The sequence below is a fragment of the Ochotona princeps genome, chromosome 7, assembly GCF_030435755.1.
Source record: "Ochotona princeps isolate mOchPri1 chromosome 7, mOchPri1.hap1, whole genome shotgun sequence".
NCBI lineage: Eukaryota > Metazoa > Chordata > Mammalia > Lagomorpha > Ochotonidae > Ochotona > Ochotona princeps.
In genome coordinates, this window is record NC_080838.1 from 36,811,477 (window position 1) to 36,835,616 (window position 24,140).

Below are 24,140 nucleotides of genomic sequence, written 5' to 3' on the forward strand. Positions count from 1 at the left end.
CAATAGCATATATAGATACATACATTTTTTTTTCTTTTTTGGCTAGTGCCCTGGCGGTGAACTAAATAGGGACAGCTATGACAGCCCAGTGCACTCCTTGCACAGACGCGCCTCCATTGTCCACTCTGGGTCTCACTTCCTTGCTCTTTGTGACCAATGGAGGGGGCAGAACCAAACGCAGTGTGAAACCAAAGTTCACCCTGTGGATCAGCTGGTGATGCTGGGGTTCTGTGGAAAACAACACCTGAAGCTTACTTATGTTCTTTCTTTCACTGCTGCTTTGGATGTACTCAGTAAACTTCACCTGCCAACGGCTCCTCCCCCACTTAATGAGGGAGAAAGTTTGGTCAGCCGCATCCTTCAGCTGGGGCCTCCTGGAACCAAATTCCTTGGGTAGGAGTGACTTAAAAACAAATTGATGGCTGCTGGCCCCCCATTCTTCTCCTTCTTCTGCAATATGATTTCTCTTTTTGTCATTGTGCCCATGACATGTCCCTCTCTATTATTTAAATTCTGTATAACCTATCTTTAGTGGACCATTTCTGACCCTTGTGGTATGTGACTTTTATTTTTGAGTGATGTTTTTATATCTTTTCCCTTTAAAGTTCTGTGATCTTCATTTTTGTTTAAGCATGAGATCTGCCTAGTTGTACTATGTGCTAGTTACTGTGTTGTTATGATGAATTTGGCGTCTGTATCAAAGCAACCTGGACCCAAAATTGAAAGCCTCTACAAAAGTAGAGGATGAATGTGACCTAAAACTGATAGGATGGTGCATGTTCTGGATTCTGAACATAATAGGCATTGGACACAACTAGGCTGCCTGCTACTTGGCTCACTTAGGGCCACAGTGTGTACACATGCCTATTGTTTCCTTGACTGAAGATGATGTAAGCAAAAAAAATGAGTGCATGGCTCTTTAGCACAAATAGTCAACTTTTCTGACATCTCCTCATTTACAGTACATCAAGTTATACGATGTATGAGCCATTTTCCTTCTTAGATTACTTTGTCATTTTGCACCTTGTAGAAAATGTAGGAGATTGGCACACATCATAGACATGCATGTATGTTTCTTTTGGTTAAACATGTTATACGGACATTTATCAAAGGAGAAGTTCCAGAATGCCACATGCACTCCAAGGGAAACATCATTTGGCTTTAAGAAGCAGCATGTACTTGAGGTTTGATGCTCTTGAGGTAGAGTACCATGGTACGACCCTCTGCTAGCTTAAATGGGCTCGGGAGGACGGCCCCTTTTGTCTCTGCCCCTAGAAAGAGAAGAATTCCAGGTCACTTTGCAACAGACCAAGTGCGGTGCTTGTCCGGCTGTTGGTTGATTCCCATCCACACTAAGTGTTCTGCATTACCGTGTCAGGCCTGTGATCGTGGAGATTCCTCACTTTGCGGCCCTGCGAGGAAAGGAAAGGGAGCTGGTGGTCCTGCGCAGTGAGAATGGTGACAGCTGGAAAGAGCATTTCTGTGACTACACCGAAGATGAACTCAACGAAATCCTTAATGGCATGGACGAAGGTACGTTTAGACAGAGGATTTTAGAAGAAGTCCAAAATGGAATAATGGAAGTGATGTACTTTCTGTGACCAGGGCATTTATGGATGTCTGTTCCTTGTGTTACTTTATCACATGGCAGTGTAGTTTGTCCCAGTCATAAGTTAAAACACAATACATTTGCCTGTTTTTAATTTTGTAACATTCAAGAAATCAGAATCCTTTATAATAGTAAAGATTTCATTATTTTAGAGACTGCACATTTCCGTGTTACTGCAAACTTTTTGAAACTACAAGATAGAATACAAATCTGGTTTTGTAATCAAATAAATTGATTGAATAATTATAATTTTTGAAATGCTTAACATGAGAAGTTGCACATTTCAGATATTGATTTTAAAAGTATTAAGCTATTTTGTTAGAAAACTTACATCTACTCCTGATTAATATATGATAAGATAATGCAAATAAAATTTATTTTTTACTTTCTATTATTAGGGAGATAGAAAAATTAAGCTGGCTCAATCTTCTACTTGTAATTATAATAGGGATATAATTGGGTTGGCTTACATACACGTACATACATCTCTAGTTGAGAATTTTAGTTCTTCATTAGAACTGTAATCTCCATAAATCTCAAATCTGCTTTGGGGAGGTAAGCCACAAATTGAAACATCTCTGCTTGATTTGATGGAAGTCACATATTCTCAAGCCCCCGTAAGTTTCAAAGAAAAGTAAGTTCTAATACCAGGAGGCTCATTCCGTTATAATTAGCTACACAAATCATTCTTTGCATAAGTGCCAAGAGTTCACCAAGTTTTGTACAGAGCTGGACATTCAAGGGCTGAGGTCGTTGTTTATCAGTCTGCCAGGCCTTCTTGAAGTAGCTGCAGGTGGCTCCTGGAGAGGAGAGAGGAACCTGAGGATACCTCCTGGAGTACTTCAAGAGAGCCCAGCTTACCTTATTTCAGTGGTGGGCAAAGGAAAAAATCATGTCCTCTAGAGAGATGGGTAGTGTCTTCCAGCTAAGATAAAACAGTCAGGAGTCACTGAAATGCCCTGTACTCTGCCATGTTTAGGGGCTTCTACCTTTTGTAACCATGTCATTTCTTTTTCTCTGCAGCACGTAGGGTTAGACTATTATCTTTTCAGATATTTTAGCTGTCTTTGACAATGCCATGAGTATTACCATTTTGCCCTTGGATGGAATCCACTCGTAACTTTCTATGTTTGTAACAAGTTCATTGTAAGACTGCAGTAATCTTTTATTTTTTTTAATTTTTTATTGATTACATTGCATTATGTGACACAGTTTTATAGGCATTGGGACTCCCCCTACCGCTCTCCAAACCCTACCCCATGGTGGATTCCTCCACCTTGTTGCATTACCACAGTTCAAATTCAGTTGAGATTCTTTCATTGCAAGCATATACCAAGCATAAAGCCCAGCATCTTATTGTCCAGGTAAGTTCAACGATTTTTTGGGGAGACCATCTCTGGTCTGAAAGTAGAGCCGGCAGAGTATCATCCCAATCAATTAAAAGCCCCAACATAACATCAGTAACAATTTATAACGTTATGGAATTAATTGACATGGTATTGAGTAACCAATATGTTAAAAAAATGCAGGTTCTTAACCACATCCTGTGACTTTTTCATTGACATTTCAATTTTAGTTTATATACAACCGGATTCTATACACCTTAAAATGGCTATAGATTACTATTCAGCTGTCTCATGTCTATTTTAATTTTAGTATTTAGCAGTTTATAGCATTGAAGCATGATTTTGCTGAACCTGGCTGTTTTTCGGGTAGTCTAACCCTATAACTCTAACAAGACATGTGTCAACAGTTTAGGTGAACAGTTTTAGGAGGTGTGTGCAGAGAAATCTTCAATACCCTAGTGAGGAGTAACTAACCTTTGTGTCCCACCTAGTGCTGTATAAGTGAATCATGCTGAACGTTTCCTGTCTGATTCCAAACTTTCCTTGTTGTTCTCTGTCTATTCTAGATTTTTTGTTTGTTTGTTTCTTTTGAGGAGTTTCTGGAGCGATCCTGATGGTCATTGCGAGAGAGGGTGGGGACCCAAAGTTGGAACCAGGCAAGGACCAGAGAAAGCTCCCCTCCCTAGTCTTGAAGGAAGTTTACTGTTCTGTTTCTGCGGACCGCTGGGGCAGGGTGGGGGGGATGGTTATTTTAGTTACAGTTTTAGAAGCTCCAGTCAGCCATCCAAAGGCCTTATTAGTGTCGCCTCAGTTAAGGCTGCCCTGCTGAGCAGGGCAGGAGAGAGGGCACATGGTGAGCAGGGGAGAAGGAAGTGTGATTGGTCTCCTGTCAGATTTTAAACAACAAGCTCTCTGACCAGAACTGTCTTTCCGGGGCATTCTTCCATGGACGAAGACCCTGCAAGTAACTGGATGAAGTTTCTGCCCTCTGAGTACATTAATTTCTGGCTATATTTGGTGAATTCAGAAGGAAAATCATGTTGACATCTAGAAAATACTCAGATGTGTGCATGTCTATCTTGTATTTGGAAACTTAACGCTTTTGAAAGAACATGCTCACATTTGCCTGTGTATCTGTCTTCAATTACATATGAACAGATCCTGGGTCTTTTGGGTACTTTTGTTATCTAGTGATGCTTAGTAGTCAAGAAAAAACATCGTCTCTATGTCTGCCTCTAGAATGAATTTTAAATGGTTTCTCTAAATGGACAACTTTCCACAATCCCTCCAAATTCAGTGATGCAGCTCATTTGGATTTAATATGTTTTAAGCCCATCTGATTTTTTGTCATTGCACTATATCTCTATAATAATGTAGTTTAGATACTGCCCATTATTTCTTCCTCCTGGTATTTGATGATATATTTGGCAACTAATAGCATCACGGCAAGATTGAAAATCTGAATTGATAGCAAGAGATCTCTTTTCATATATGCGTCTGTCTGAGAATCAGTGTCCAAATCAATTAAATGGATAAGTACAAACCTTACCTTTTCCAAACAGCTTTTATTTCTGCACCGCCCAACTGAGAATTCAAAGGACCATGTTATTTTTTTTAAATCCACAATAATTTGTCTTTGAGCTCACCTTGAAACTTGCAAAGAAATGGCCATAGCCAACTTCCTCTCTGTCACATAAACCTGGAATAGAGCAGGTGTATGTTATTTCAGGTTTTCCCTCAACCCTCTCATTTACAAAGCCGGCCCTGCAATCCTGAATCTGGAGCAGGATTCTTATCTTTCACAGTGCCCTGGAAAGTCCTAGTTTGCACAAAGGAGGAAGATGTGCATGCTAAATGCTGACAGGTCCTGAAAGACTGCAATTTCTTTTCTTTGTGAGGATAAACTTGCTTTTTAGATTCAACTGTTGTGCTATAATACGTTGAATTTAACTACCTCATGTGCTCATGGTAAACGCTGCTGATGAATTTATCTAAATGCTTTCAGAAGGAAATTTGTGCTACATGTAAACAAGTCATTTCTTGTCTCAGTGCTAGATAGCCCCGAAGACCTGGAAAAGAAGCGAATCTGCCGCATCATAACCCGTGACTTCCCACAGTACTTTGCCGTGGTCTCCCGCATCAAGCAAGACAGCAATCTGATTGGTCCCGAAGGAGGCGTGCTGAGCAGCACGGTGGTGCCCCAGGTGCAGGCCGTCTTCCCAGAGGGGGCACTAACCAAACGGATCCGTGTAGGCCTGCAGGTATGATCATGACAGATACAGATGCAAATGATCTTATCCTGGATTCCCGTCCACTGATTACAAACTAGTTTTTCAAATGAGATATCAAATTACAATGAATCAGAGACTGGCATTTTGCAAAGTGTTTCAGCCACTGTTCAAGCTAACAGCATTCCACATGGGAGAACCTGGGTTGGGATTCCAGCTCCATGAATAGTTCTAGAGTCTTGCTATTGTTACTCTGGGAAGCAGAGGTGATGACTCATATAGTTGGCTCTCTGCCACGCGCATGGGAGATCCTCTATTTCCTGGCTCGCAGCTTCAGCCCGGCCCAGCGCTGGCTGTAGCAGGCGACTGGGGAGTGATAGAAGCACTTTGTCCTTTCCAAGTGCTCAAATTAAAATAACAACAATACATTCTTTCTACCCGAGAGAACAAAAGCTATCATTGGAGATCATAGGTCCCACAAAGTTTGAGAGCTTAGTAGCACTTCCAAACTTATGACTGTCAAATGTGAAGTCTACCAAGTAGATAGTTAGGTAGAGTGATGATTCAAATAAGACATTTGACATTACATATAATAAAATACTGTTTATTTTAATATTTATTTTTCTTTACTTTGAAAAGGCTCAACCTATGCACTCTGAACTGGTTAAAAAGATACTAGGTAACAAAGCTACCTTCAGCCCTATCGTCACTTTGGAACCCAGAAGAAGAAAATTCCACAAGCCAATTACAATGACCATTCCTGTCCCCAAAGCTTCAAGTGATGTCATGCTGAATGGTTTTGGGGGAGATGCACCAACCTTAAGATTACTATGCAGCATAACAGGTAGGCCCCATAGGATTGTGTTAGAGAGCTCTTAAAGAAGGAACCTAGATCCTTGCACACACTCCATTTCCTTTGTCATAAAGTGCCTGCTGGGGCTATATGCATTTCTTCAAGAAAAGCACTTTAATTAACTATTGAGGTCAAGGGTGAAAGGAAGTGAACTCATATTTGCAAAACTTTTGTATTTCCATCTATAAAGTACTCTATGTTCATTGTCATTTTTATGGTAGAACTTGAACCCTATTTGGCTAGAAAGGAAACCAAGGCTGAAAAAGGAAGTAACTTACTCAAGTTATGCTAAAATAATTGGCAAATTTGGATTCACAGCCAAGTCTAAGCTTCAACCCCTTTATTGAAGAAATTATGTTTTATCTACTGGGGTGAAAAATCAGCAAATAATTATACCCAGTCATTCAAACCAAGGAATTGCTTATATTCTTAGAATTGGTTATGTCTATCATTTAGCTATTGAACTAACTTTGGGAAAAAAAAGTCAAGTTTTTTAATAATTAACTGAATTTAGGTTCTTAGTTTGTCAAAGGATCTAGAAATAACACAATTCTAAATGAGCTTCAGAGCCTGGCCATTAGAATGAAAGCTTCAGAATGCCAGGAAGAGAATAGAACACCTAGCAAGCAGTTAACTGCCCTCACTCTCATTGCTTGAGAGGCAGCGTCTCCTGTTTGTTTTCAGTGTGTCATTTTTTTTAGCATGTTGTTTTAGTCATTTTGTTTCCACTGTGTCATTTTGAGGGATGGACCGGATGAACACAGCCAGAACCACAAAACATTTGTTTTATAATTTGGAGTCTGGAGTTTTGCCTAATTTTTTTCAACAATGCTATTATTTCAGGTGGAACCACCCCTGCTCAGTGGGAAGATATTACAGGAACTACGCCATTAACATTTGTCAATGAATGTGTTTCCTTTACAACCAATGTGTCTGCCAGGTATGGTTTCTGCACCTTGCCGAAGAGCCCTCTATGACATTGTGCCTCCTTCCTCTGAAAAGCCTGTCTTACCTTTTGTTTGTTCTTAATTCATTGCAAGTGGTTTTTGGCTTAATTTTGAGTATGGTTGGCATTTACTTAGACATTTTAAACCAGACCCATCAGCAAATGTAATAATGATAAAATGATAACAAAGCATTAGTCATTAGTTTCAGATCCATCTGACTTGGCTACACATTTCTGACTAGCTTTGTGCTGATGCTTATTTTTCCAGTCTCAAACACCTTAGGAATGATAACTTTCCTTTGTCAACAAAATAGTCTGAATTACTCTGCCAACAGAAGGATAACAAATAGTGCAACCCTATCAGTTTGCTATGTGGCTTAAAAATTTCAACGTTTTTTAAATATCTTAACACACTTACGTATCACCCATTTGTGTATTACACCTCTTTAAAATGCTGAAAGTATCTGTTTTTATTCCTTATGCACATATTAACTCAATGTGTTGGTATTACTTCCCATTTCTTGTGATGTTTGGCTAATAGCTGAGTTTCTTCGTATTTGTGATTTAAGTAGGCTAAGAGGAACTATTTTGCAAATGAAAAAAATTGAAGTTGAGGGTGATTAAAACACGTAAATTCTGGTTCAGAGTTGATTATAAAACAGATAATGACGCATGGATAATGAAAACAGTACACCAGGAGTGGCGGTGTGTATTTGTCGTTCCAGACACAGGGCTCAAGCACTGAGACTGCAGTTCTGTGTTTCATTGCGTTCTGCCAATCATTTATCTGTATTCTAACGTCAGAGGATGACAAGTTCTGAAGAACCATTATAGACTAGAAATATATACAAGTGTTCACAGTCAAAAGCAGTGGTAGATAGAGTTTCCAAGAAGAGGTTACCTATGAGATATATGTTAGAATTTTAGGGGCAGATAAAAGTGAAAAGAGAATAATGTGAGCAAAGATGCAAAGACGGAAGATAGACGGTGTCTTCTGGGATGGCAGTGGTGATCCATGTAGTCTAGAATTCAGAAAGAATGCTAAAATACTGCTTTACAGCACTATTTAATAAAGGTCTCATATGATATATCAAGCAAAAAAGTCCCTGTATATATACAACTTTATTTGACAATTAAAGACATACAAAAAGCCTTCCAGATTTATATGAAAACAAAAATGCTACAACAAATGCAATTTTTAAAAAGCATTTGTGGTAAGAGGATCTTCAAGAAATGCATGCAAAATACTTAATATGGGGAAACAACTTTGTATACACTTCACAGCGTTTTACATCAAACTAATTCACCTTTTAATGTTTTCCATTAATTTTTGAAGTAGCCTCATATGTAGCAGCTGACCATAGAAACCTGCCAACTCTGTTTGATCATATAAACCTGTTCTGTCTTCCCATCTATCTTCCCACTTTTTCTGCTATCTCTGCTTTTTCCCTTCCTTTTAGCTTTCTCTCACAATCTCCTTCTTATTTCCTTCTTTCTCCAAAAACCACATGATAACTAGTTGAATCATTTTGTAGGTGCTGCTTTTATTTCTAGTACTATGCTTTCAACTGTAGATAATCGATTTTTTTTAATCCCCCTTATAGATTCTGGCTCATAGACTGTCGTCAGATTCAAGAATCTGTTGCCTTTGCTTCACAAGTGTATAGAGAAATTATCTGTGTACCTTATATGGCCAAATTTGTAGTGTTTGCCAAATCACATGACCCCATTGAAGCCAGGTTGAGATGCTTCTGCATGACTGATGACAAAGTGGACAAGACCCTCGAACAACAAGAAAACTTTGCTGAGGTTGCCAGAAGCAGGGATGTGGAGGTACTGTGTCAAAAAATAACTAAGCTTTGTTGTGATAGCTTTACTAATAGATTATATTTCGAATAGAATTTAATAGAGTCATGAAAAACAAAGATTCATTTCAATCTTCCTTAGTTTTAAGGTCAAGGTCCTATATAAGACAGTCCTAGTTAGTTTGAACTTACCCTGTAGTGATGATCACAATGTAGAGGAAGTAAAAGGATATGTTTAAAGATTTTGGGGAGTAGAAATCATGAGTTATTTATAAACCCAAAGTATATGACAATACCAGTTTGTTGTTTTTAGCTTTTCTTGAAAACAGACTGGGAATTGCATCCTTTTGTGTACATGTCAAAGTAGAATAACTAATGTTTTTCTGCATTAGTTTTTCGTTATTTCAGAATTTTTCATGATAGGTCTATTGATATTGGAGTCAAGTAATCTGACTCATAGCAAAGTACAACGTTAGTTAAGGAAAGCTTTACATTTTAGATTTCAATATGTACTGAAGTTGTGGGGTATTGTGATAAATATTAGAAAGGAGAAATTAAATCTCACTAAGTACTTTAAAATTCCCTTTACTATTAAGAATAGAAAGTGCTAGTCTTTCTTTGCCAAAGATAAGATATAATATCAATTGACAATTTAAAAATTGTTGCATGTTGATTTTAATAACTTAAAGTTCCAAGTATTGTAGTCACTTTTTTAAAATAATAAGTTGTAATGTAGCCTATTTTATTTCTCTTTTTTGATTAAGGTATTAGAAGGAAAACCCATATATGTGGATTGTTTTGGCAACCTGGTGCCATTAACCAAGAGTGGCCAACATCATATATTCAGTTTTTTTGCTTTCAAAGAAAACAGACTTCCTCTCTTTGTCAAGGTAATGTAGATATGTAATTTTATAATTCATTTTATTCACATGGAATAAATGTTGCCAGGGGCCAGGGAAAGATGGGACTGGGAGATGTTTAATGGCTACAGTTTCGTTTGGAAAGATGAGAACTTCCAGATGATGGTGATGAGTACATTACTTCTGGAATATGCCTCATGCCACTGCAAAGTACACTTAAAAATAATAAATGTTTGCGTGATGCCTATTTTGATAAAATTTTTCAAAAACTGAATTCAACTTTGGGGACTCTAATGTAGAGCATGGTAAATCACTGATAATAATGTATTGTTCACTCAAAAATTTCAAGAGGACTCTAAAGTATCCTTACTCCACAAAAAAAGGAGTATAATTATGATAGGCGATGGGTGTGTGATTTAGCTTGATGGTATTAATCACTTCCAGTGTGGACACATGCCAAATGACCACACTGTATACCTTCACTATGTGAAAAATAAAATTAAAAGGCTGAAGGATTTTTAAAAGGTCATTTAGATAATAGCAGGAAAACAGAAAACAGAAAAAGACTTTTCTCAGCATTTTTCAACATTCACAAATGGACTTTGTTTTCCTGTTTCTAATATCATCTAACTAAAATAATTAGTGTGGGTGAAGCATGCATGTTGTTCTTGTTCAAGGTACGTGATACAACTCAGGAACCTTGTGGACGACTGTCATTTATGAAGGAGCCCAAATCTACAAGAGGCCTGGTGCATCAAGCTATTTGCAACCTAAACATCACCCTGCCAGTTTATACAAAGGTATTGTACAAATGTACTGAGTCTAATTCTGGCTCTTCTGCTATTTCAGATCCTTTACTGGACACATGCACAAACAACAGTCACTTCTGATTTCTTTTCAAATTTACAATCTTCCCCTTGAGTAAGGAAATAAGTCTTTTTGCCCTTAAATTGTATTAAATATATTTTCATGAGAAAATTCTAAGTTTAAAATTGAATTCTATGACTTAATTTTTAAAATGAAATAGTTGACTTTGATTGACTATTTTTATGTGCTCTTTTGAGATTTTACCGATGCTTTTGACCCTGGCAAAACCTTAGAGTCCACTAGCTTCTGCTTGTGACAGATTTATAGATGAGTTATACATGATTTAAATTGACGAGTCTCATGATATTTTGTATTTTTTCTAAAATAATCATCTGTTGCTCTTAAAACCTATCTTAAGAATTTTCCTTTATTTCAGTTGTTTTAGTATGACTACTATAAAGCATCACCACCATTTATTGAGAGTAATTTTGAAACACTGTTGGAAACAAAAGAGGCTGGCATTGTGACATAGTGGGGTTAAGCCACTGTGTGATGCCAACATCCCATGTGAGAGCTTGTTGGACTCCTGCCTGCTCCATTACTAATCTAGCTCTCTGGGAAGCAGAGGAAGATGACCCAAGTACTTGGGTCCCTGTCAACACATGGGAGGCCTAGTTAGAGTTCCAGGCTTGTGGCTTCAGCCTGGCCTAGCCCCAAACACTGAGGCCATTTAAAGAGTGAAACCAGAGGATGGGCAAACTCTTCCTATCTCTCTGTTCCCACCTATCTGTACCTCAGCCTTTGAAATAAATAAATTAAAAAAAAACTAAAATAATATGAGGGAAAATCATTAATTTATGAACCAAAGTCTGTTCACAGGCATTGCTTTGTAATCAGATTTCTCTGCACTAATTCCTTGAGTACTCTGGAAGGCAAATGAATAAATTAAATATTGTGGATAATCTCCTTTTAAAATTATCTTAAAATTTTTTTTAACAAATGTACATTTTTACTAGAATGTTCCTTAAGTCAGACCATGGGTGGATGCAGCAAGTTACCAGTGTTAATGGTCTTGGTGAGGAAGGGAGTGAGAGCTGACCACTAATACTTGGAAGAGAAGTAGAGATAAAAAGCTCCAATCTTGAGCCATAAAACAAAGACCTTCCTTTACTTGTTTTTCACCTATCATGCTTTGTCAAATTATGTGTTTTGCTTCATTGTTCTTCTAAACAATCACACAGAAAAAGTCCATTCTGCTATTTTGACATTGTAAATTATTACTGAATGGTAAAAAGTGAAATACAAGAGAGCTTCAAAAAGTTCATAGAAAGTATCTGTTATGAAACCCCTAAACAAAGACTTCCAAAACTTGTTACACTAAAACTTAAGTTTTAAGTCTTATTTTTCATGGGCTTTTTGAAGTACTCTCATAAAAGTGAATATATTCATGTTATTCTAAGAATGTCAAATAAGAATCACAAAGATGTGTACTTCTGTGGACCAGACATCTGAGTGATCCATTAAGGTGAATGAACTATGTCCGATCCTGGTGAACTTCCAATGTGCTATTAAAAAACAGTATTTTTTTTATTACATCTTATTTCTATGTCCACAGTCATCAGAAACAATTATTAATGCCATGAAGGTCCAGGACAACTTTGTATTTAGCAACTGAAAGCTAAAAACAATATGCCAAATATTGCACTTCAAGGTACACTTTGAAATTTAGTAGCCCTTTATTTTTACTAAGCTGCCTAAATATTGCCTGAGGATTGAAAATATTTTCACCAAATGTTGACTTCTAGCTTTAACATTTTCAACAGACATCTGTAGTGAGTTGAATACCATCATACACATTTCTATAGACAAATGATGACTAATTTATTAGGTGTTCAGCTTTGAGACTGCTGGCAAGCTAGCCCCTGAAATTAGTGTGTTTGCAACTTTGGTTCTTTTCGCTCTTGATTTTTTTCTGTCTTCTGTAAACATTAGCAAGAAAGAGTGTGCTGACATGCCAGCTGATGTCTGATGGCCAGGCTTTTGAGCTTTTCTTCTAAACAGTCTCTACTCTCCCTTCTCTCTTTTTCCCTTCTTGCATGGCATCTTGGGTCGGCCAGGAATCAGAGTCAGATCAAGAACAGGAGGAAGAGGTAATTTCATGACAACATCACTTGTTAATAATTGTGTCATTGCTATAACCACTCATAAGAGCACTTGATTAACCCATGTTCTTCAAAGGGGCAGGCAGTCGTTCTCAGTAATGCAAGACATAAAATGTATCCACCTCTCTGAATCTGTTTTCTCTTCCCAGAAACTGACTTCAGAGAATTTTAAAGTACCCCTGTAAATAGCTGTCCTCTTTGCATGAAGCAATATGTGTTTATCTGCCAACCACTGATATTTGAGCCACATTTTAGCAATTCTCAAAGGTTAATCTTGAAGATATACGGAAGTCAAAAGTTTTTTCTTTATGATAGATGCAAGACATGATACCTGAATTTTTAACTACCATATCCTCACAAGTTCCAAAACAGTTTTCAGAGGCTATTTTCCTGTATTCTAGCATCTTCTTAGTTTTAATTTATAACACAGACTTATTTATACATTCCTCATGTTCAGCAACAACAACAGCGAAAAGGTCTTTGGGCTTTTCAGCTACTTTTTTCAGAATAAAATCCAGAAACCAAAAACTTTGAAAATCCCTCAGACTAAAATGCTCTAAGTAATATTTGGTTCATCCATGAGATTGCAATAATGTCACAGTGTAAAATTACATTACTGAGAAGCAATTATAGAGGCAAGTCTTCACTAAGTGCTCACTGTACCTTGTTAACCCTAATCCTTCTTATATGCTATGTATATGCTAGGTATATGCTATTGCATCATGGATGAAAAAAAAAGCCTTAGAGGTGTTTTCTTGAAAAAAAAAAAACACTATTCAAGCTACACTTGTTTTAGCATTTAGCATTGTTTTCCTTATAAACATCTGAAACCAGTTGTCATAATAAGAAATGGAAGAAAAGATTAGAAAACTTTGTATAGTTAACAATCTATCAACGCCTATTTCTAGGATAGACAGACATAACTGTTCCTAATTGGATATAAAGATTTTAATATACATATTTTCTGAGTGTTTATAATCTACTTGAAGTACAAAAAAAGTTAAGAAAAATATAATCAATATCCTTGTACTTAGGATCTTAAAATGTAAGGCATTAGGATAGAGGATCCCCCTGAACTCAGTTTATCCCTGATGTCTTGGCAGTGGAGCAGGGTGAGAGAGGAGGTGCAGACCCAGTGTCCTGCCTTAGTGGCCACATACATAATCAGCATACAATAACAGTATAGACATTCTTGTTGTCACTGCAGACTCCCTGTCGCTTGCACCCAGCTTCTCTCCTGTATGCAATGACCCAATCCAGTACAGCTGTTAAAATCATACCTATACATCTTCTTGAAGAGCAATAATACTCGGATATCAACCTTGCTGCATTCACGAATAAATCTTTCACCCCAAATGTATGAATCTCCCATTGGACACTTTGAGAAACTCCATAGGGCAATGGATCCCTCCCACTGGGATTCTTTCTGCAATTTGGAGTGCTGACTTGTTATTAATGGTCCCAAAAGTACTTCTGTATAGAATGTCACACCCTGGCATGCTGTTTGTCATTCTCTTCTTTTTCACTACTAAATTGATACTTCAATAGCAACTTCATGTTTTTCTTGACCTTTTCCCTATTATATGTGCATTTCTAACATGAAATATGCCCTGGGTTCTGTCTTTCCAGAGATAACATATTAAAAAGGACTTCCCCACCTGTAGTGTCTAGAAAAGTCTTTTTTCAAAATTACATTAAAAATCACTGAGACTCATTAAGAACTGCAGCAAATTCCTCCTTTTTCTGATGCCACCCCGTATTTCTAACTGTGACTAGGAGCTTATTCTGCACATCAAGAGTTGTAAGCCAAGATGCTATTTGTAATCATCCAATTTATATATGTTTTCTTTCAGATCGATATGACATCAGAAAAAAGTAAGATTTTAAAATAAAACTGGTTTGTTTGCAAGCTGGCTATAATGAGAGAAGCATGAATTAAGATGCAAACTAGTTTCCATTACTAACCACTGTAATGATTACATTTTATCCTTATTAATCATTAATAAGTATCTATAAAAGCAGCTTGGCCAGTTAAATTACAAATGTATCTAATTTGTGGGCTAATTAGCAGTAAAGCGCAATTATAATTCATTTAAGCATTCACTTTCTTTTGACATCCCCGTTAACCCTGATATTGCTGTTATGCTTGTTTAGAAACCCAACCTACCGTTTTGTCCATTTGTTAGCATAACATTGTCACCTCATTATTTTTGAAGCACTGACGTGACAGTATCACTTTTAGATCAAGCAACAGTGGTTTGTGCAGAGTTCATGATTTTTGTAGAATACACCTGCAAAAGTGATACTGTCAATAATTCTTAGCTGAAATTAACCTTCCCCTGACCTACTCCACCCTTCCCTCCCTTGCACCCCTTACTGTGGTGAAGTGTCACTGAAATCTTTAGGGCTGAAATCTAACAATTTTTTTTTCTGAAAAGCTCTCCTTAAAAAAAAAAAAAACACAAGGAGCCAAGAATGCACAAATTAAACAGCCTTGGTTGAAATTACTGAATTGCATTAATGTCACAATGATATTTTGTTATCAGGCTATTGTAAAATAACCATACAAATCCCAAACCTGATCTAGAGTGCAGAGAACTGGTGTTTACAGACCTTCAAATAGCCATGCCTTTCAGGTTTGGAATACTCAGTTGATGTGGTTTGCTGATTGGCTGATTCTCAGTGACTCTCATTTCCTGTGTGGAAACTCAAGTTGAATTTTATGGGTTTTTTGACTCCTCCCAAATTATGACTTTTAATGTTTGTTTTAAATTTGTTTTAATTTATTACATTTCAAAGAGATATGCTGGAAAGAAGAAATCTGAGCCATATTTAATATGGATGTCTGGCCCTATATAATGAACTGAGGATTTTTAATCTTTAGTATATCATGTTTTACTCCCAGTTATTTGGATGGCCTTAACAGAGGTTTATCCTCACTAAATCTTTATTTATGATTGAATATTTGAGATGTGGTGAATCTTAAATGCTGAGTGAACACTCAAAGTCGAATGTTCACTGATTTGAATAGATTGAAGAAATCTGACTTAAACTATGTTTTTATGATTTATATATGCATATTCATATGCTGTATCTCCTCAGAAAAATACAGATTCTCTCAAGGGAAGGCACTTTTGTTTATATGATATTCTAATTGCCTTCATTGATTCTGCTGTTATTTCTGAAGATAATTTTATTCTCCCATTTCTTCTTCAGAGCTATTGTCCACACTTATTTGAATGATTTTCTTCTGCCACTTGAACACAAGCTAATCAAACTTGAATATCATTCTATTTGATTCAGTTAATAAAATAAAAAGGTGGTACCATAGCTATGATACCATGGATTCTCTTGAATCACTCCTAGGTGTCATGAATGCTCTAGAAGTTTCACATTGTAACTCATTTGGTTTTAATTTGAAGATAATCACTGAATAATATCTGGGTAGAGGATTATCTTTAAAGAGGGCTCTGGTGCAGGCCGCCTCTTATTTATTTATTTATTTATTTATTTATTTATTTATTTATTACAAGTAAATCCAAAGAAGTTTGAGTTTTCCTCCTTTGCTATAACAGTTGTGGGCTCCCTGAACCTAAGCCATGCATTGTCCATATCAATAGGTAGGGAAATAGACCTACTTCACCACAGTAATGTTTCACACATCTGCTCTGACTGCTCACTCTCCCCCTGCCCGTGCTTTTCTGCAAGGTGCCTCTCCCAGCAGTTTTATTCCACCTTTGCTTTGCATGGAAATAACTTGGCTTACATAAACTGTGCGTGTGTCCTGTGTGACTGTCTCTGATTTGGGTTGCTGTGCCTCACCTTTTAACTTTGGACTCACATATCAGTTTAATCACGGTTGTTGTTTCTGTTGTTTTCTTTCCTTTCTCCGCCTCCTTGTTCTGTCCATTTCGTGTCTAAACAAGGAGGTTGCTCCAAGGAAAGGACCATGCCTCTTAGCACAAGAGTGTTTGTTCCATCGTTAGGTGTGACTTTCCCTTAGTTGAAATGCCGGTTAGCAGCCGATTCAGATACATTTTGTCGAGTCATTGTATATGGGCAGAATGAAATGTGCTGAATTCCATATTTGTGTAGGATTTTGAATGTACGCACACTTTAGATGTTAGTCTGAGTTTGCTACTACTGGCTTTCTCCTAGAGGAAATCAACTTTCTGCAATTTTTAATGCTTTTATCCATTTTCCCCATGTTTTTATTTTTTCCAACATTGATCTGTAACATCTAAACAATCTTGAGATACCTCTGTGTAATTTCACTGCGTTCTTTCTTTGTTTTGATTTGTGATAGTTTTATGTGTGTATGTCTTGATTATTTGTACTAGCTTTGTTGTATGTGTGGATGTGCTACAAGTGAGAAAATTAAGCAAGTTATTTCCTGCTCATTTTTCCTTTTCAGTTTTTTTTCCGTTAGCCTTGCTTTGCTCTTGTACCCTGAGACCTTGTGGATTCACCATTCCCAGCCCGTTTTGTTGCCCTTCCCACCACGGCAGGAAAAGACGCTGTCTCGTTTCAGTCCTGATTGCATTTGCCAATATCTTTTTTGATTTCCATTTTACTTTCAATGTTTTTCATTTACATCAAAGATGATGAGACAGAATCTACAGAAACATCTGTCCTGAAAAGTCACCTGGTTAATGAAGTTCCTGTCCTAGCAAGTCCGGACTTGCTCTCTGAAGTTTCTGAGATGAAACAAGATTTGATCAAAATGACTGCCATCTTGACCACAGATGTGTCTGATAAGGCAGGTTCTATTAAAGTGAAGGAGCTGGCGAAAGCTGCCGAGGAAGAGCCAGGAGAGCCTTTTGAGATTGTGGAAAGAGTGAAAGAGGACTTAGAGAAGGTGAATGCGATCCTGAGAAGCGGAACCTGCACAAGGGACGAAAGCCACATGCAGGGCTCTCAGTTTGAGAGAGAGTTAGTGGAGGAGGATTGGGTTATTGTTAGTGCTGAGGAAATACAAGAGGCTAAGCAAAAAGCACCTGTAGAGATCACTGAATACCCGTGTGTAGAAGTTAGATTAGAGAAGGAACCCAAAGTCAAAACTGAGAAAGACCCAACTGGGCTAGTGAAGTACCTAACAGAGGATCTCAATTCCTATGAGTCTCCACACAAGGAGACCCCTCAGATACAGACCACTCAGGACACTTCCGGGGAGCAAAAGGAGGCTCCCTGTACTACCAGGGCCTCGGCAAGTAGAGGGAAGGATGCACCCTCCGAAGAGATACAAGCCACACAGAAGCAGCATAAGCCAAGCTTGGGCATCAAAAAGCCTGTGAGACGGAAATTAAAAGAGAAGGAGAAGCAGAAGCAGAAAGAAGAGGGTTTGCCAGACAAAGCTACAGACAAAACTGAACTGAAAAAAGGCAGCTCAGAGGAGTCATTAGACGAAGACCCAGGTCTGGCCCCTGAGCCTCTTCCTACTGAGAAGGCCACATCTCCGTTGATTGAAGAAACTCCCATTGGTTCCATAAAGGACAAAGTAAAAGCCCTTCAGAAGCGCGTGGAAGATGAGCAGAAAGGTCGGAGCAAGTTGCCCATCAGGGTCAAAGGCAAGGAGGACTTGCCAAAGAAGACCACCCCCAGGACGCACCCCACTGTGTCACCTTCCCTCAAATCAGAGAGGCACCCCCAGGCATCCCCTTCCTCTAAAACGGAGAGACACTCTTCTCTTTCCTCCTCTGCAAAACCAGAACGGCACACTCCACTGTCACCATCAAATAAAACCGAGAAACACTCACCTGTGTCCCCGTCCCCCAAGACGGAAAGACACTCGCCAGTGTCATCATCAGGTAAAACCGAGAAGCACTCACCTGTATCACCCTCAACCAAGACAGAAAGGCACTCCCCTGTGTCATCTGCAAAACCAGAAAGACACACACCTGTGTCCCCCGCAGGCAAAGCAGACAAACGTCCACCTGTCTTGTCCTCTGGGAGGACAGAGAAACATCCACCTGTGTCACCTGGAAGAACAGAAAAACGTCTACCCGTCTCACCCTCGGGAAGAACAGAAAAGCATCCAACGACTGGGAAAACTGAGAAGCACCTGCCCGTCTCACCTGGAAAAACAGAGAAGCAACCACCTGTATCTCCCACCTCCAAAACAGAAAGAATCGAAGAAACCATGTCTGTCCGGGAGCTGATGAAGGCCTTCCAGTCTGGTCAGGACCCATCAAAACATAAAACTGGACTCTTTGAGCACAAAGTGGCCAAACAGAAGCAACCACAAGAGAAAGGGAAAAACCGGGTCGAGAAAGAAAAGGGGCATACAACAAACACACGAGAATTGCAGAAAACGGAGAGTCAGACAATCAAACGTGGCCAGAGATTTCTGGTAATTGGAACTTCGGAACCCAAAAGGGGAATCCGGGCCTCCACCATAGGATTCAAGAAAGAAGATGCGGTGGGAGAAAAGGAGAAAGCGCTTGGGCCCAAAACAGATGAAGTTGTGCAGTCAACACCAGAAGAAGAAAGCCACAGAGACAGCGACATCCCCAAAGAAAAGATGGCAGATGAACAGGGTGACCTGGATCTCCAGATCAGCCCAGACAGGAAAACATCCACCGACTTCTCTGATGTCATTAAGCAAGAGCTGGAAAACAATGACAAATACCAAGAATTCTGCCTAAGTGCAGAAACCACTGAAAAGGTCCAACTGCACTTAGACCAAGTGCTCACCAGTCCTTTTAACACTACATTTCCATTAGATTACATGAAAGATGAATTCCTCCCTGCTCTTTCTTTACAGAGCAGTGCTTTGCCTGGCAGTTCTGAAAGCTTGAAACATGAAGGAATTGTGGGCTCTCCTTGTGGCAGCCTCATGGAGGGTACCCCACAGATCAGTTCAGAGGAAAGCTATAAGCATGAGGGCCTAGCAGAGACCCCAGAGACCAGCCCAGAAAGCCTTTCTTTCTCACCAAAGAGAAGTGAGGAGCAGATTGGGGAACCAAAGGAAACCACCCAGTTAGAAACACCAACAGAAATTCATTCAGAAAAAGAACATCCCACCACCAAAGACATGACGGTTGATCCTGAAGGGCCAAATTCCATGGTTGCTGAGAGCTCAGGGCCCTCTCCCGAATATTTGCGGGAGACAGCCACCCTAGACCCTTCTACAGATACATGTTCCAAACCAGAAAATGATTACCCTGGAAGTTCTAGTGTGACAATAGCCAGTCAAATACCCAAGTCATCCCATGATGCAAATCAACTTACATGTGGGGATTCAGCCCACCACAAGACACAAACTGACATTGAGACTCAGGAGTCCTCAACACCCTGCAATGAGAGGAAGGCCCCACCTGATGCTTCTGCAAAGGCAGACACAGAAACTGAATCCAAGCCCCCAGGAGTCATTAGAAGTCCCCAAGGGTTAGAACTTCCACTTCCCAGCCGTGATAGTGAGGTGCTCAGTCCCATGGCTGACGAATCATTAGTAGTGAGCCACAAAGACTCTCTGGAAGCCAGTCCTGTGCTAGAGGATAACTCATCACACAAAACTCCAGATTCTCTAGAACCGAGTCCTTTGAAAGAATCTCCGTGCCGTGACTCTCTGGAAAGCAGCCCTGTTGAACCAAAGATGAAGGCTGGGGTCCTCCCAAGTCACTTTCCTCTGCCTGCAGCTGTGGCCAAAACAGAACTCTTATCAGAGGTGGCTTCCATGAGGTCCCGGCTGCTCCGCGACCCTGATGGCAGTGCTGAGGACGACAGCCTTGAGCAGACATCGCTCATGGAGAGCTCTGGGAAGAGTCCTCTCTCACCTGACACCCCCAGCTCTGAGGAAGTGAGCTATGAGGTCACACCCAAAACCACAGAAACAAGCACACCTAAACCAGCTGTGATTCATGAATGTTCAGAGGAGGATGACTCTGAAAATGGCGAGAAAAAGAGGTTCACGCCTGAAGAGGAGATGTTTAAAATGGTAACCAAAATTAAAATGTTTGATGAACTTGAACAAGAAGCAAAGCAGAAGAGGGACTGCAGAAAAGAAACCAAGCAAGAAGAATCTCCTTCAGCCTCAGACCCAGATGCTGACTGTTCAGCAGATGGAAATGAACCAAAATACGTAGACAGTGTGGATGGCAAAAGTGATGTCCCTTTGTTAGTGACTTCAGAGAGCAGAAAGATTTCTTCCTCCTCAGAAAGTGAGCCTGAATTGACACAGCTTGAGAAAGGTGCTGACTCAGGGCTTTTACAGGAACCAGTTATTCGAGTGCAACCTCCTTCCCCACTTCCATCCAGCATAGACTCCAGCTCAAGTCCAGAAGAAATACAGTTCCAGCCTATTGCTGCCAAACAATATACTTTCAAGATGAATGATGATACTCAGGAAGAGTCACATACATCAGAAAAAGAAAAGGATTGTGAAGCCCATTTAGCCAAAGACAATCACAAGATTTCCACCATTGACACAGATAGGCCTGATGATGATCTTAACAGAGTTGCTGATCAGCCAAAAATCTGTGATGGCCATGGATGTGAGGCTGTGAGTCCTAGCAGCTCAGGCACTCCTGCCTCTTCAGCTCTCCAGAGTGTAACTAGTGCGGATGTTGAGGAACAGCTGGCCCTCCAGAAGGAAGCATTAGCTCTCTCTGACACTGACAAGAAAGACACAGGAGAGAAAGAAGTAGAGGCATCTGTGGTGGACTCTTCACGGGCAGACTGCCCTAGGGAAAGCTCTCCGTCTTTGTCCTCTTTGCCTCAATGTCTAGGATCTGAAGGAAAAGACTGTGGTGTAGACCTGTCATCCACATCTTCCACTACAAAAGAGGAGGTCATAAAAACAGATCAGGCTTTTCAAAGCCTATCAAAAGACTGTTCCGCTCTAGACTCATCTATGGCAATGCAGACAGAGGGATTTTCCATGAATAGTCCCATGTCTGACCTGGCTGAGACCGATGAAACCTACGATCCTCAAGTCATAAGCCCTTATGAAAATGTTCCCCCCCAATCTTTTTTCTCCAACGATGAAAGCAAACTGCAAATGCAATCAAGTCATACTACAAGCTCTCACTCTTCTGAAGTATATTCTGTTACCATCACATCCTCTATTAATGAGGTCACGGTGGAAAGCACCTGCACTAGAACTGTTTCTGGCCAAGAATCTAATAATGAGAGCCAGAAGATAGAGATGGAATCCAAGCAAGACAGCACCATGTGGGAAATGCAATCAGAGACAACTTTATCGTCTTCAGAGCCTTCTGTGCTAAATGCAACAGTCATCAGTGGTGAAAAAATAAGCCAAGTCATCATCACAAAAACGGATGTGGATTCTGATTCCTGGAGTGAAATTCGAGAAGACGATGAAGCCTTTGAGGCACGAGTGAAAGAGGAAGAACAGAAGATATTTGGTTTGATGGTAGACAGACAGTCACAGGGTACCACCCCTGACACCACTCCTGCAAGGACTCCAACTGAAGAAGGGACCCCAACAAGTGAACAAAATCCATTTCTATTTCAGGAAGGAAAATTGTTTGAGATGACTCGAAGTGGTGCCATTGATATGACCAAACGCTCCTATGCAGATGAAAGTTTCCACTTTTTCCAAATTGGCCAAGAATCCGGGGAAGAGGTGCTCTCTGAAGACGTGAAAATAGGGGCTGCTGCAGTTGGGCCCTCACAAGTAGAGATAACAGCTGAGTCACCAGCACTTTCAGAATCAAAAGAAATGGGGGATGATGAAGCAGACTTAGTTCCAGATGATCTGAGTGAGGAATCAGAGGACACACCTGCCTCAGATACTCAACTCAGCTCCCAAGTGGGCATTTCAGCTTCCACTGAAATGTCCAGAGAAGAGGACATTTCTACAGGGACCAAGGACCTCCCTGCCATGCAAATGGAGACTGCGCTTCCTGTGTCATCTTGCCCTGACGCCCCTGAACCAGGTGCTCAGGTTCAGTTAGATTTCTCCACTGTTATCAGGTCTGTACATTCAGGCCGAGATGATGATTCTCCCGATTCTTCCCCAGAGGAACAGAAATCAGTGATTGAAATCCCTACTGCTTCAATGGAGAATGTGCCTTCTGCTGAAAGCAAATCCAAAATTCCTGTCAGGACTATACCCACCTCAATCCCAGCCCTGCCCTCTGCAGAGAATGAGAATTCACTCTCTGAAGAGTTTCTGTCCAGTCTGGATGAAGAAAATAAGGAGGATGAAATAAAACCAAAGTCCAAAATCCCCATCAAAGCATCTGTCCAAAGAGCAGAGCAGCAGCTCTCGCAACCAGACTTGACTCTGCAGAAGACAGAAGACTCAGCAGCTTCTCAGGGACAGGACACAGCGAGGAAAACTCCAGTTGATGGAAGCAAATCTGAATCTGATGATAGCCCTTTGGACTCTAACACCAGATGCCCAGTAAAACACACAGGTGACACTGAGACAGAGGTAGAGACCAGAGAGAGAGCAGAGGAGCTTGAGTCAGAAGAAGGGGGCACGACACCAAAGATATTTTCATCCCGATTGCCAGTTAAGAATAGAAGTAGCACATCCTCCAGCAGTGGGGGCTTGAGCCCCACTAAAGAAAGTAGGGAGCATTTCTTTGACCTGTACAGAAACTCCATCGAATTCTTTGAGGAGATTAGTGATGAGGCTTCCAAGTTAGTGGATAGACTTACTCAGTCAGAAAGAGAGCAGGAAGTAGTTTCAGATGATGAAAGTAGTAGCGCCCTGGAAGTTTCAGTAATTGAAAATCTGCCACCTGTTGAGACCGAGAACTCAGTTCCTGAGGACATCTTTGACACAAGGCCCATTTGGGATGAGTCCATTGAGACTCTGATTGAACGCATCCCTGATGAAAATGGCCATGACCATGCTGAAGGTATTTGCCAGCCACTGGGATTCCCTGTGCTACGCATGTCATAAATTTGATATAGTTTTTTTTTTTTTGAATGTTTGTTTTATTTGGTGATTTGTGTCTCATTTTCTTTAAGCTTTTTTGTAGTGGTTAATGTATTTGTGTAAGCCCTTTGTGTTTTGTGCTTTCTCTGTATACTCTCGTCTATGAAAACAATCTCAAGATTGAGTAATGAGAATGCTTATGGAAAACATGAACATGATAACCAGGCAACAATGATCTTGCATTTCTTTAGCTGCTGCACGTTAAGGCCATGCAAGCTTTGAGTTTTGTTGTTCTGAAGTCCCAGGCTTAGTCTTGAGTATGCACTTGTGCCTTTATACATGAATATACTGGGTTTTATTTCACAGTATGAGGACACATTGCTTTTGCTTCTTCTCTTTGCATACTTTAAAATAATGTGTACTTACATTTTGTAATCATTAGGAAGCCATTTACTCAAGAAGAATTCACGTAATGTGCAATTCCAATTGTTGTGGATCTGTTTTTTATTCAGAAAGGTTGGATTTCAGATACCATTGGTAAACACTTTAAGCAAATTCATAAGGTAAAAAACTGCTTTTCATATATGTGATCAATGAATGGTGACTACACTCCAATTAAATGCACCAGACAACAAAAACTCAAATTTTGCACAATTTTAGTTGACTGTGAGG

The 24,140-nt window shown here is 39.7% G+C and overlaps 1 protein-coding gene across 1 annotated transcript in view; it reads left to right on the forward strand.

The window, feature by feature from the left end:
- The window catches only part of ANK2 (ankyrin 2), a 216,415-nt gene that overhangs the window by 168,546 nt on the left and 23,729 nt on the right, over positions 1-24,140 (forward strand). Inside the window, exons 30-39 of the mRNA XM_058666952.1 lie at positions 1,379-1,533; positions 5,005-5,216; positions 5,823-6,027; positions 6,880-6,976; positions 8,587-8,815; positions 9,552-9,677; positions 10,325-10,447; positions 12,572-12,604; positions 14,470-14,491; positions 17,218-23,448. Coding sequence (XP_058522935.1) covers positions 1,379-1,533; positions 5,005-5,216; positions 5,823-6,027; positions 6,880-6,976; positions 8,587-8,815; positions 9,552-9,677; positions 10,325-10,447; positions 12,572-12,604; positions 14,470-14,491; positions 17,218-23,448 — 7,433 coding nt within the window. The remainder of the gene's footprint in view (positions 1-1,378; positions 1,534-5,004; positions 5,217-5,822; positions 6,028-6,879; positions 6,977-8,586; positions 8,816-9,551; positions 9,678-10,324; positions 10,448-12,571; positions 12,605-14,469; positions 14,492-17,217; positions 23,449-24,140) is intronic.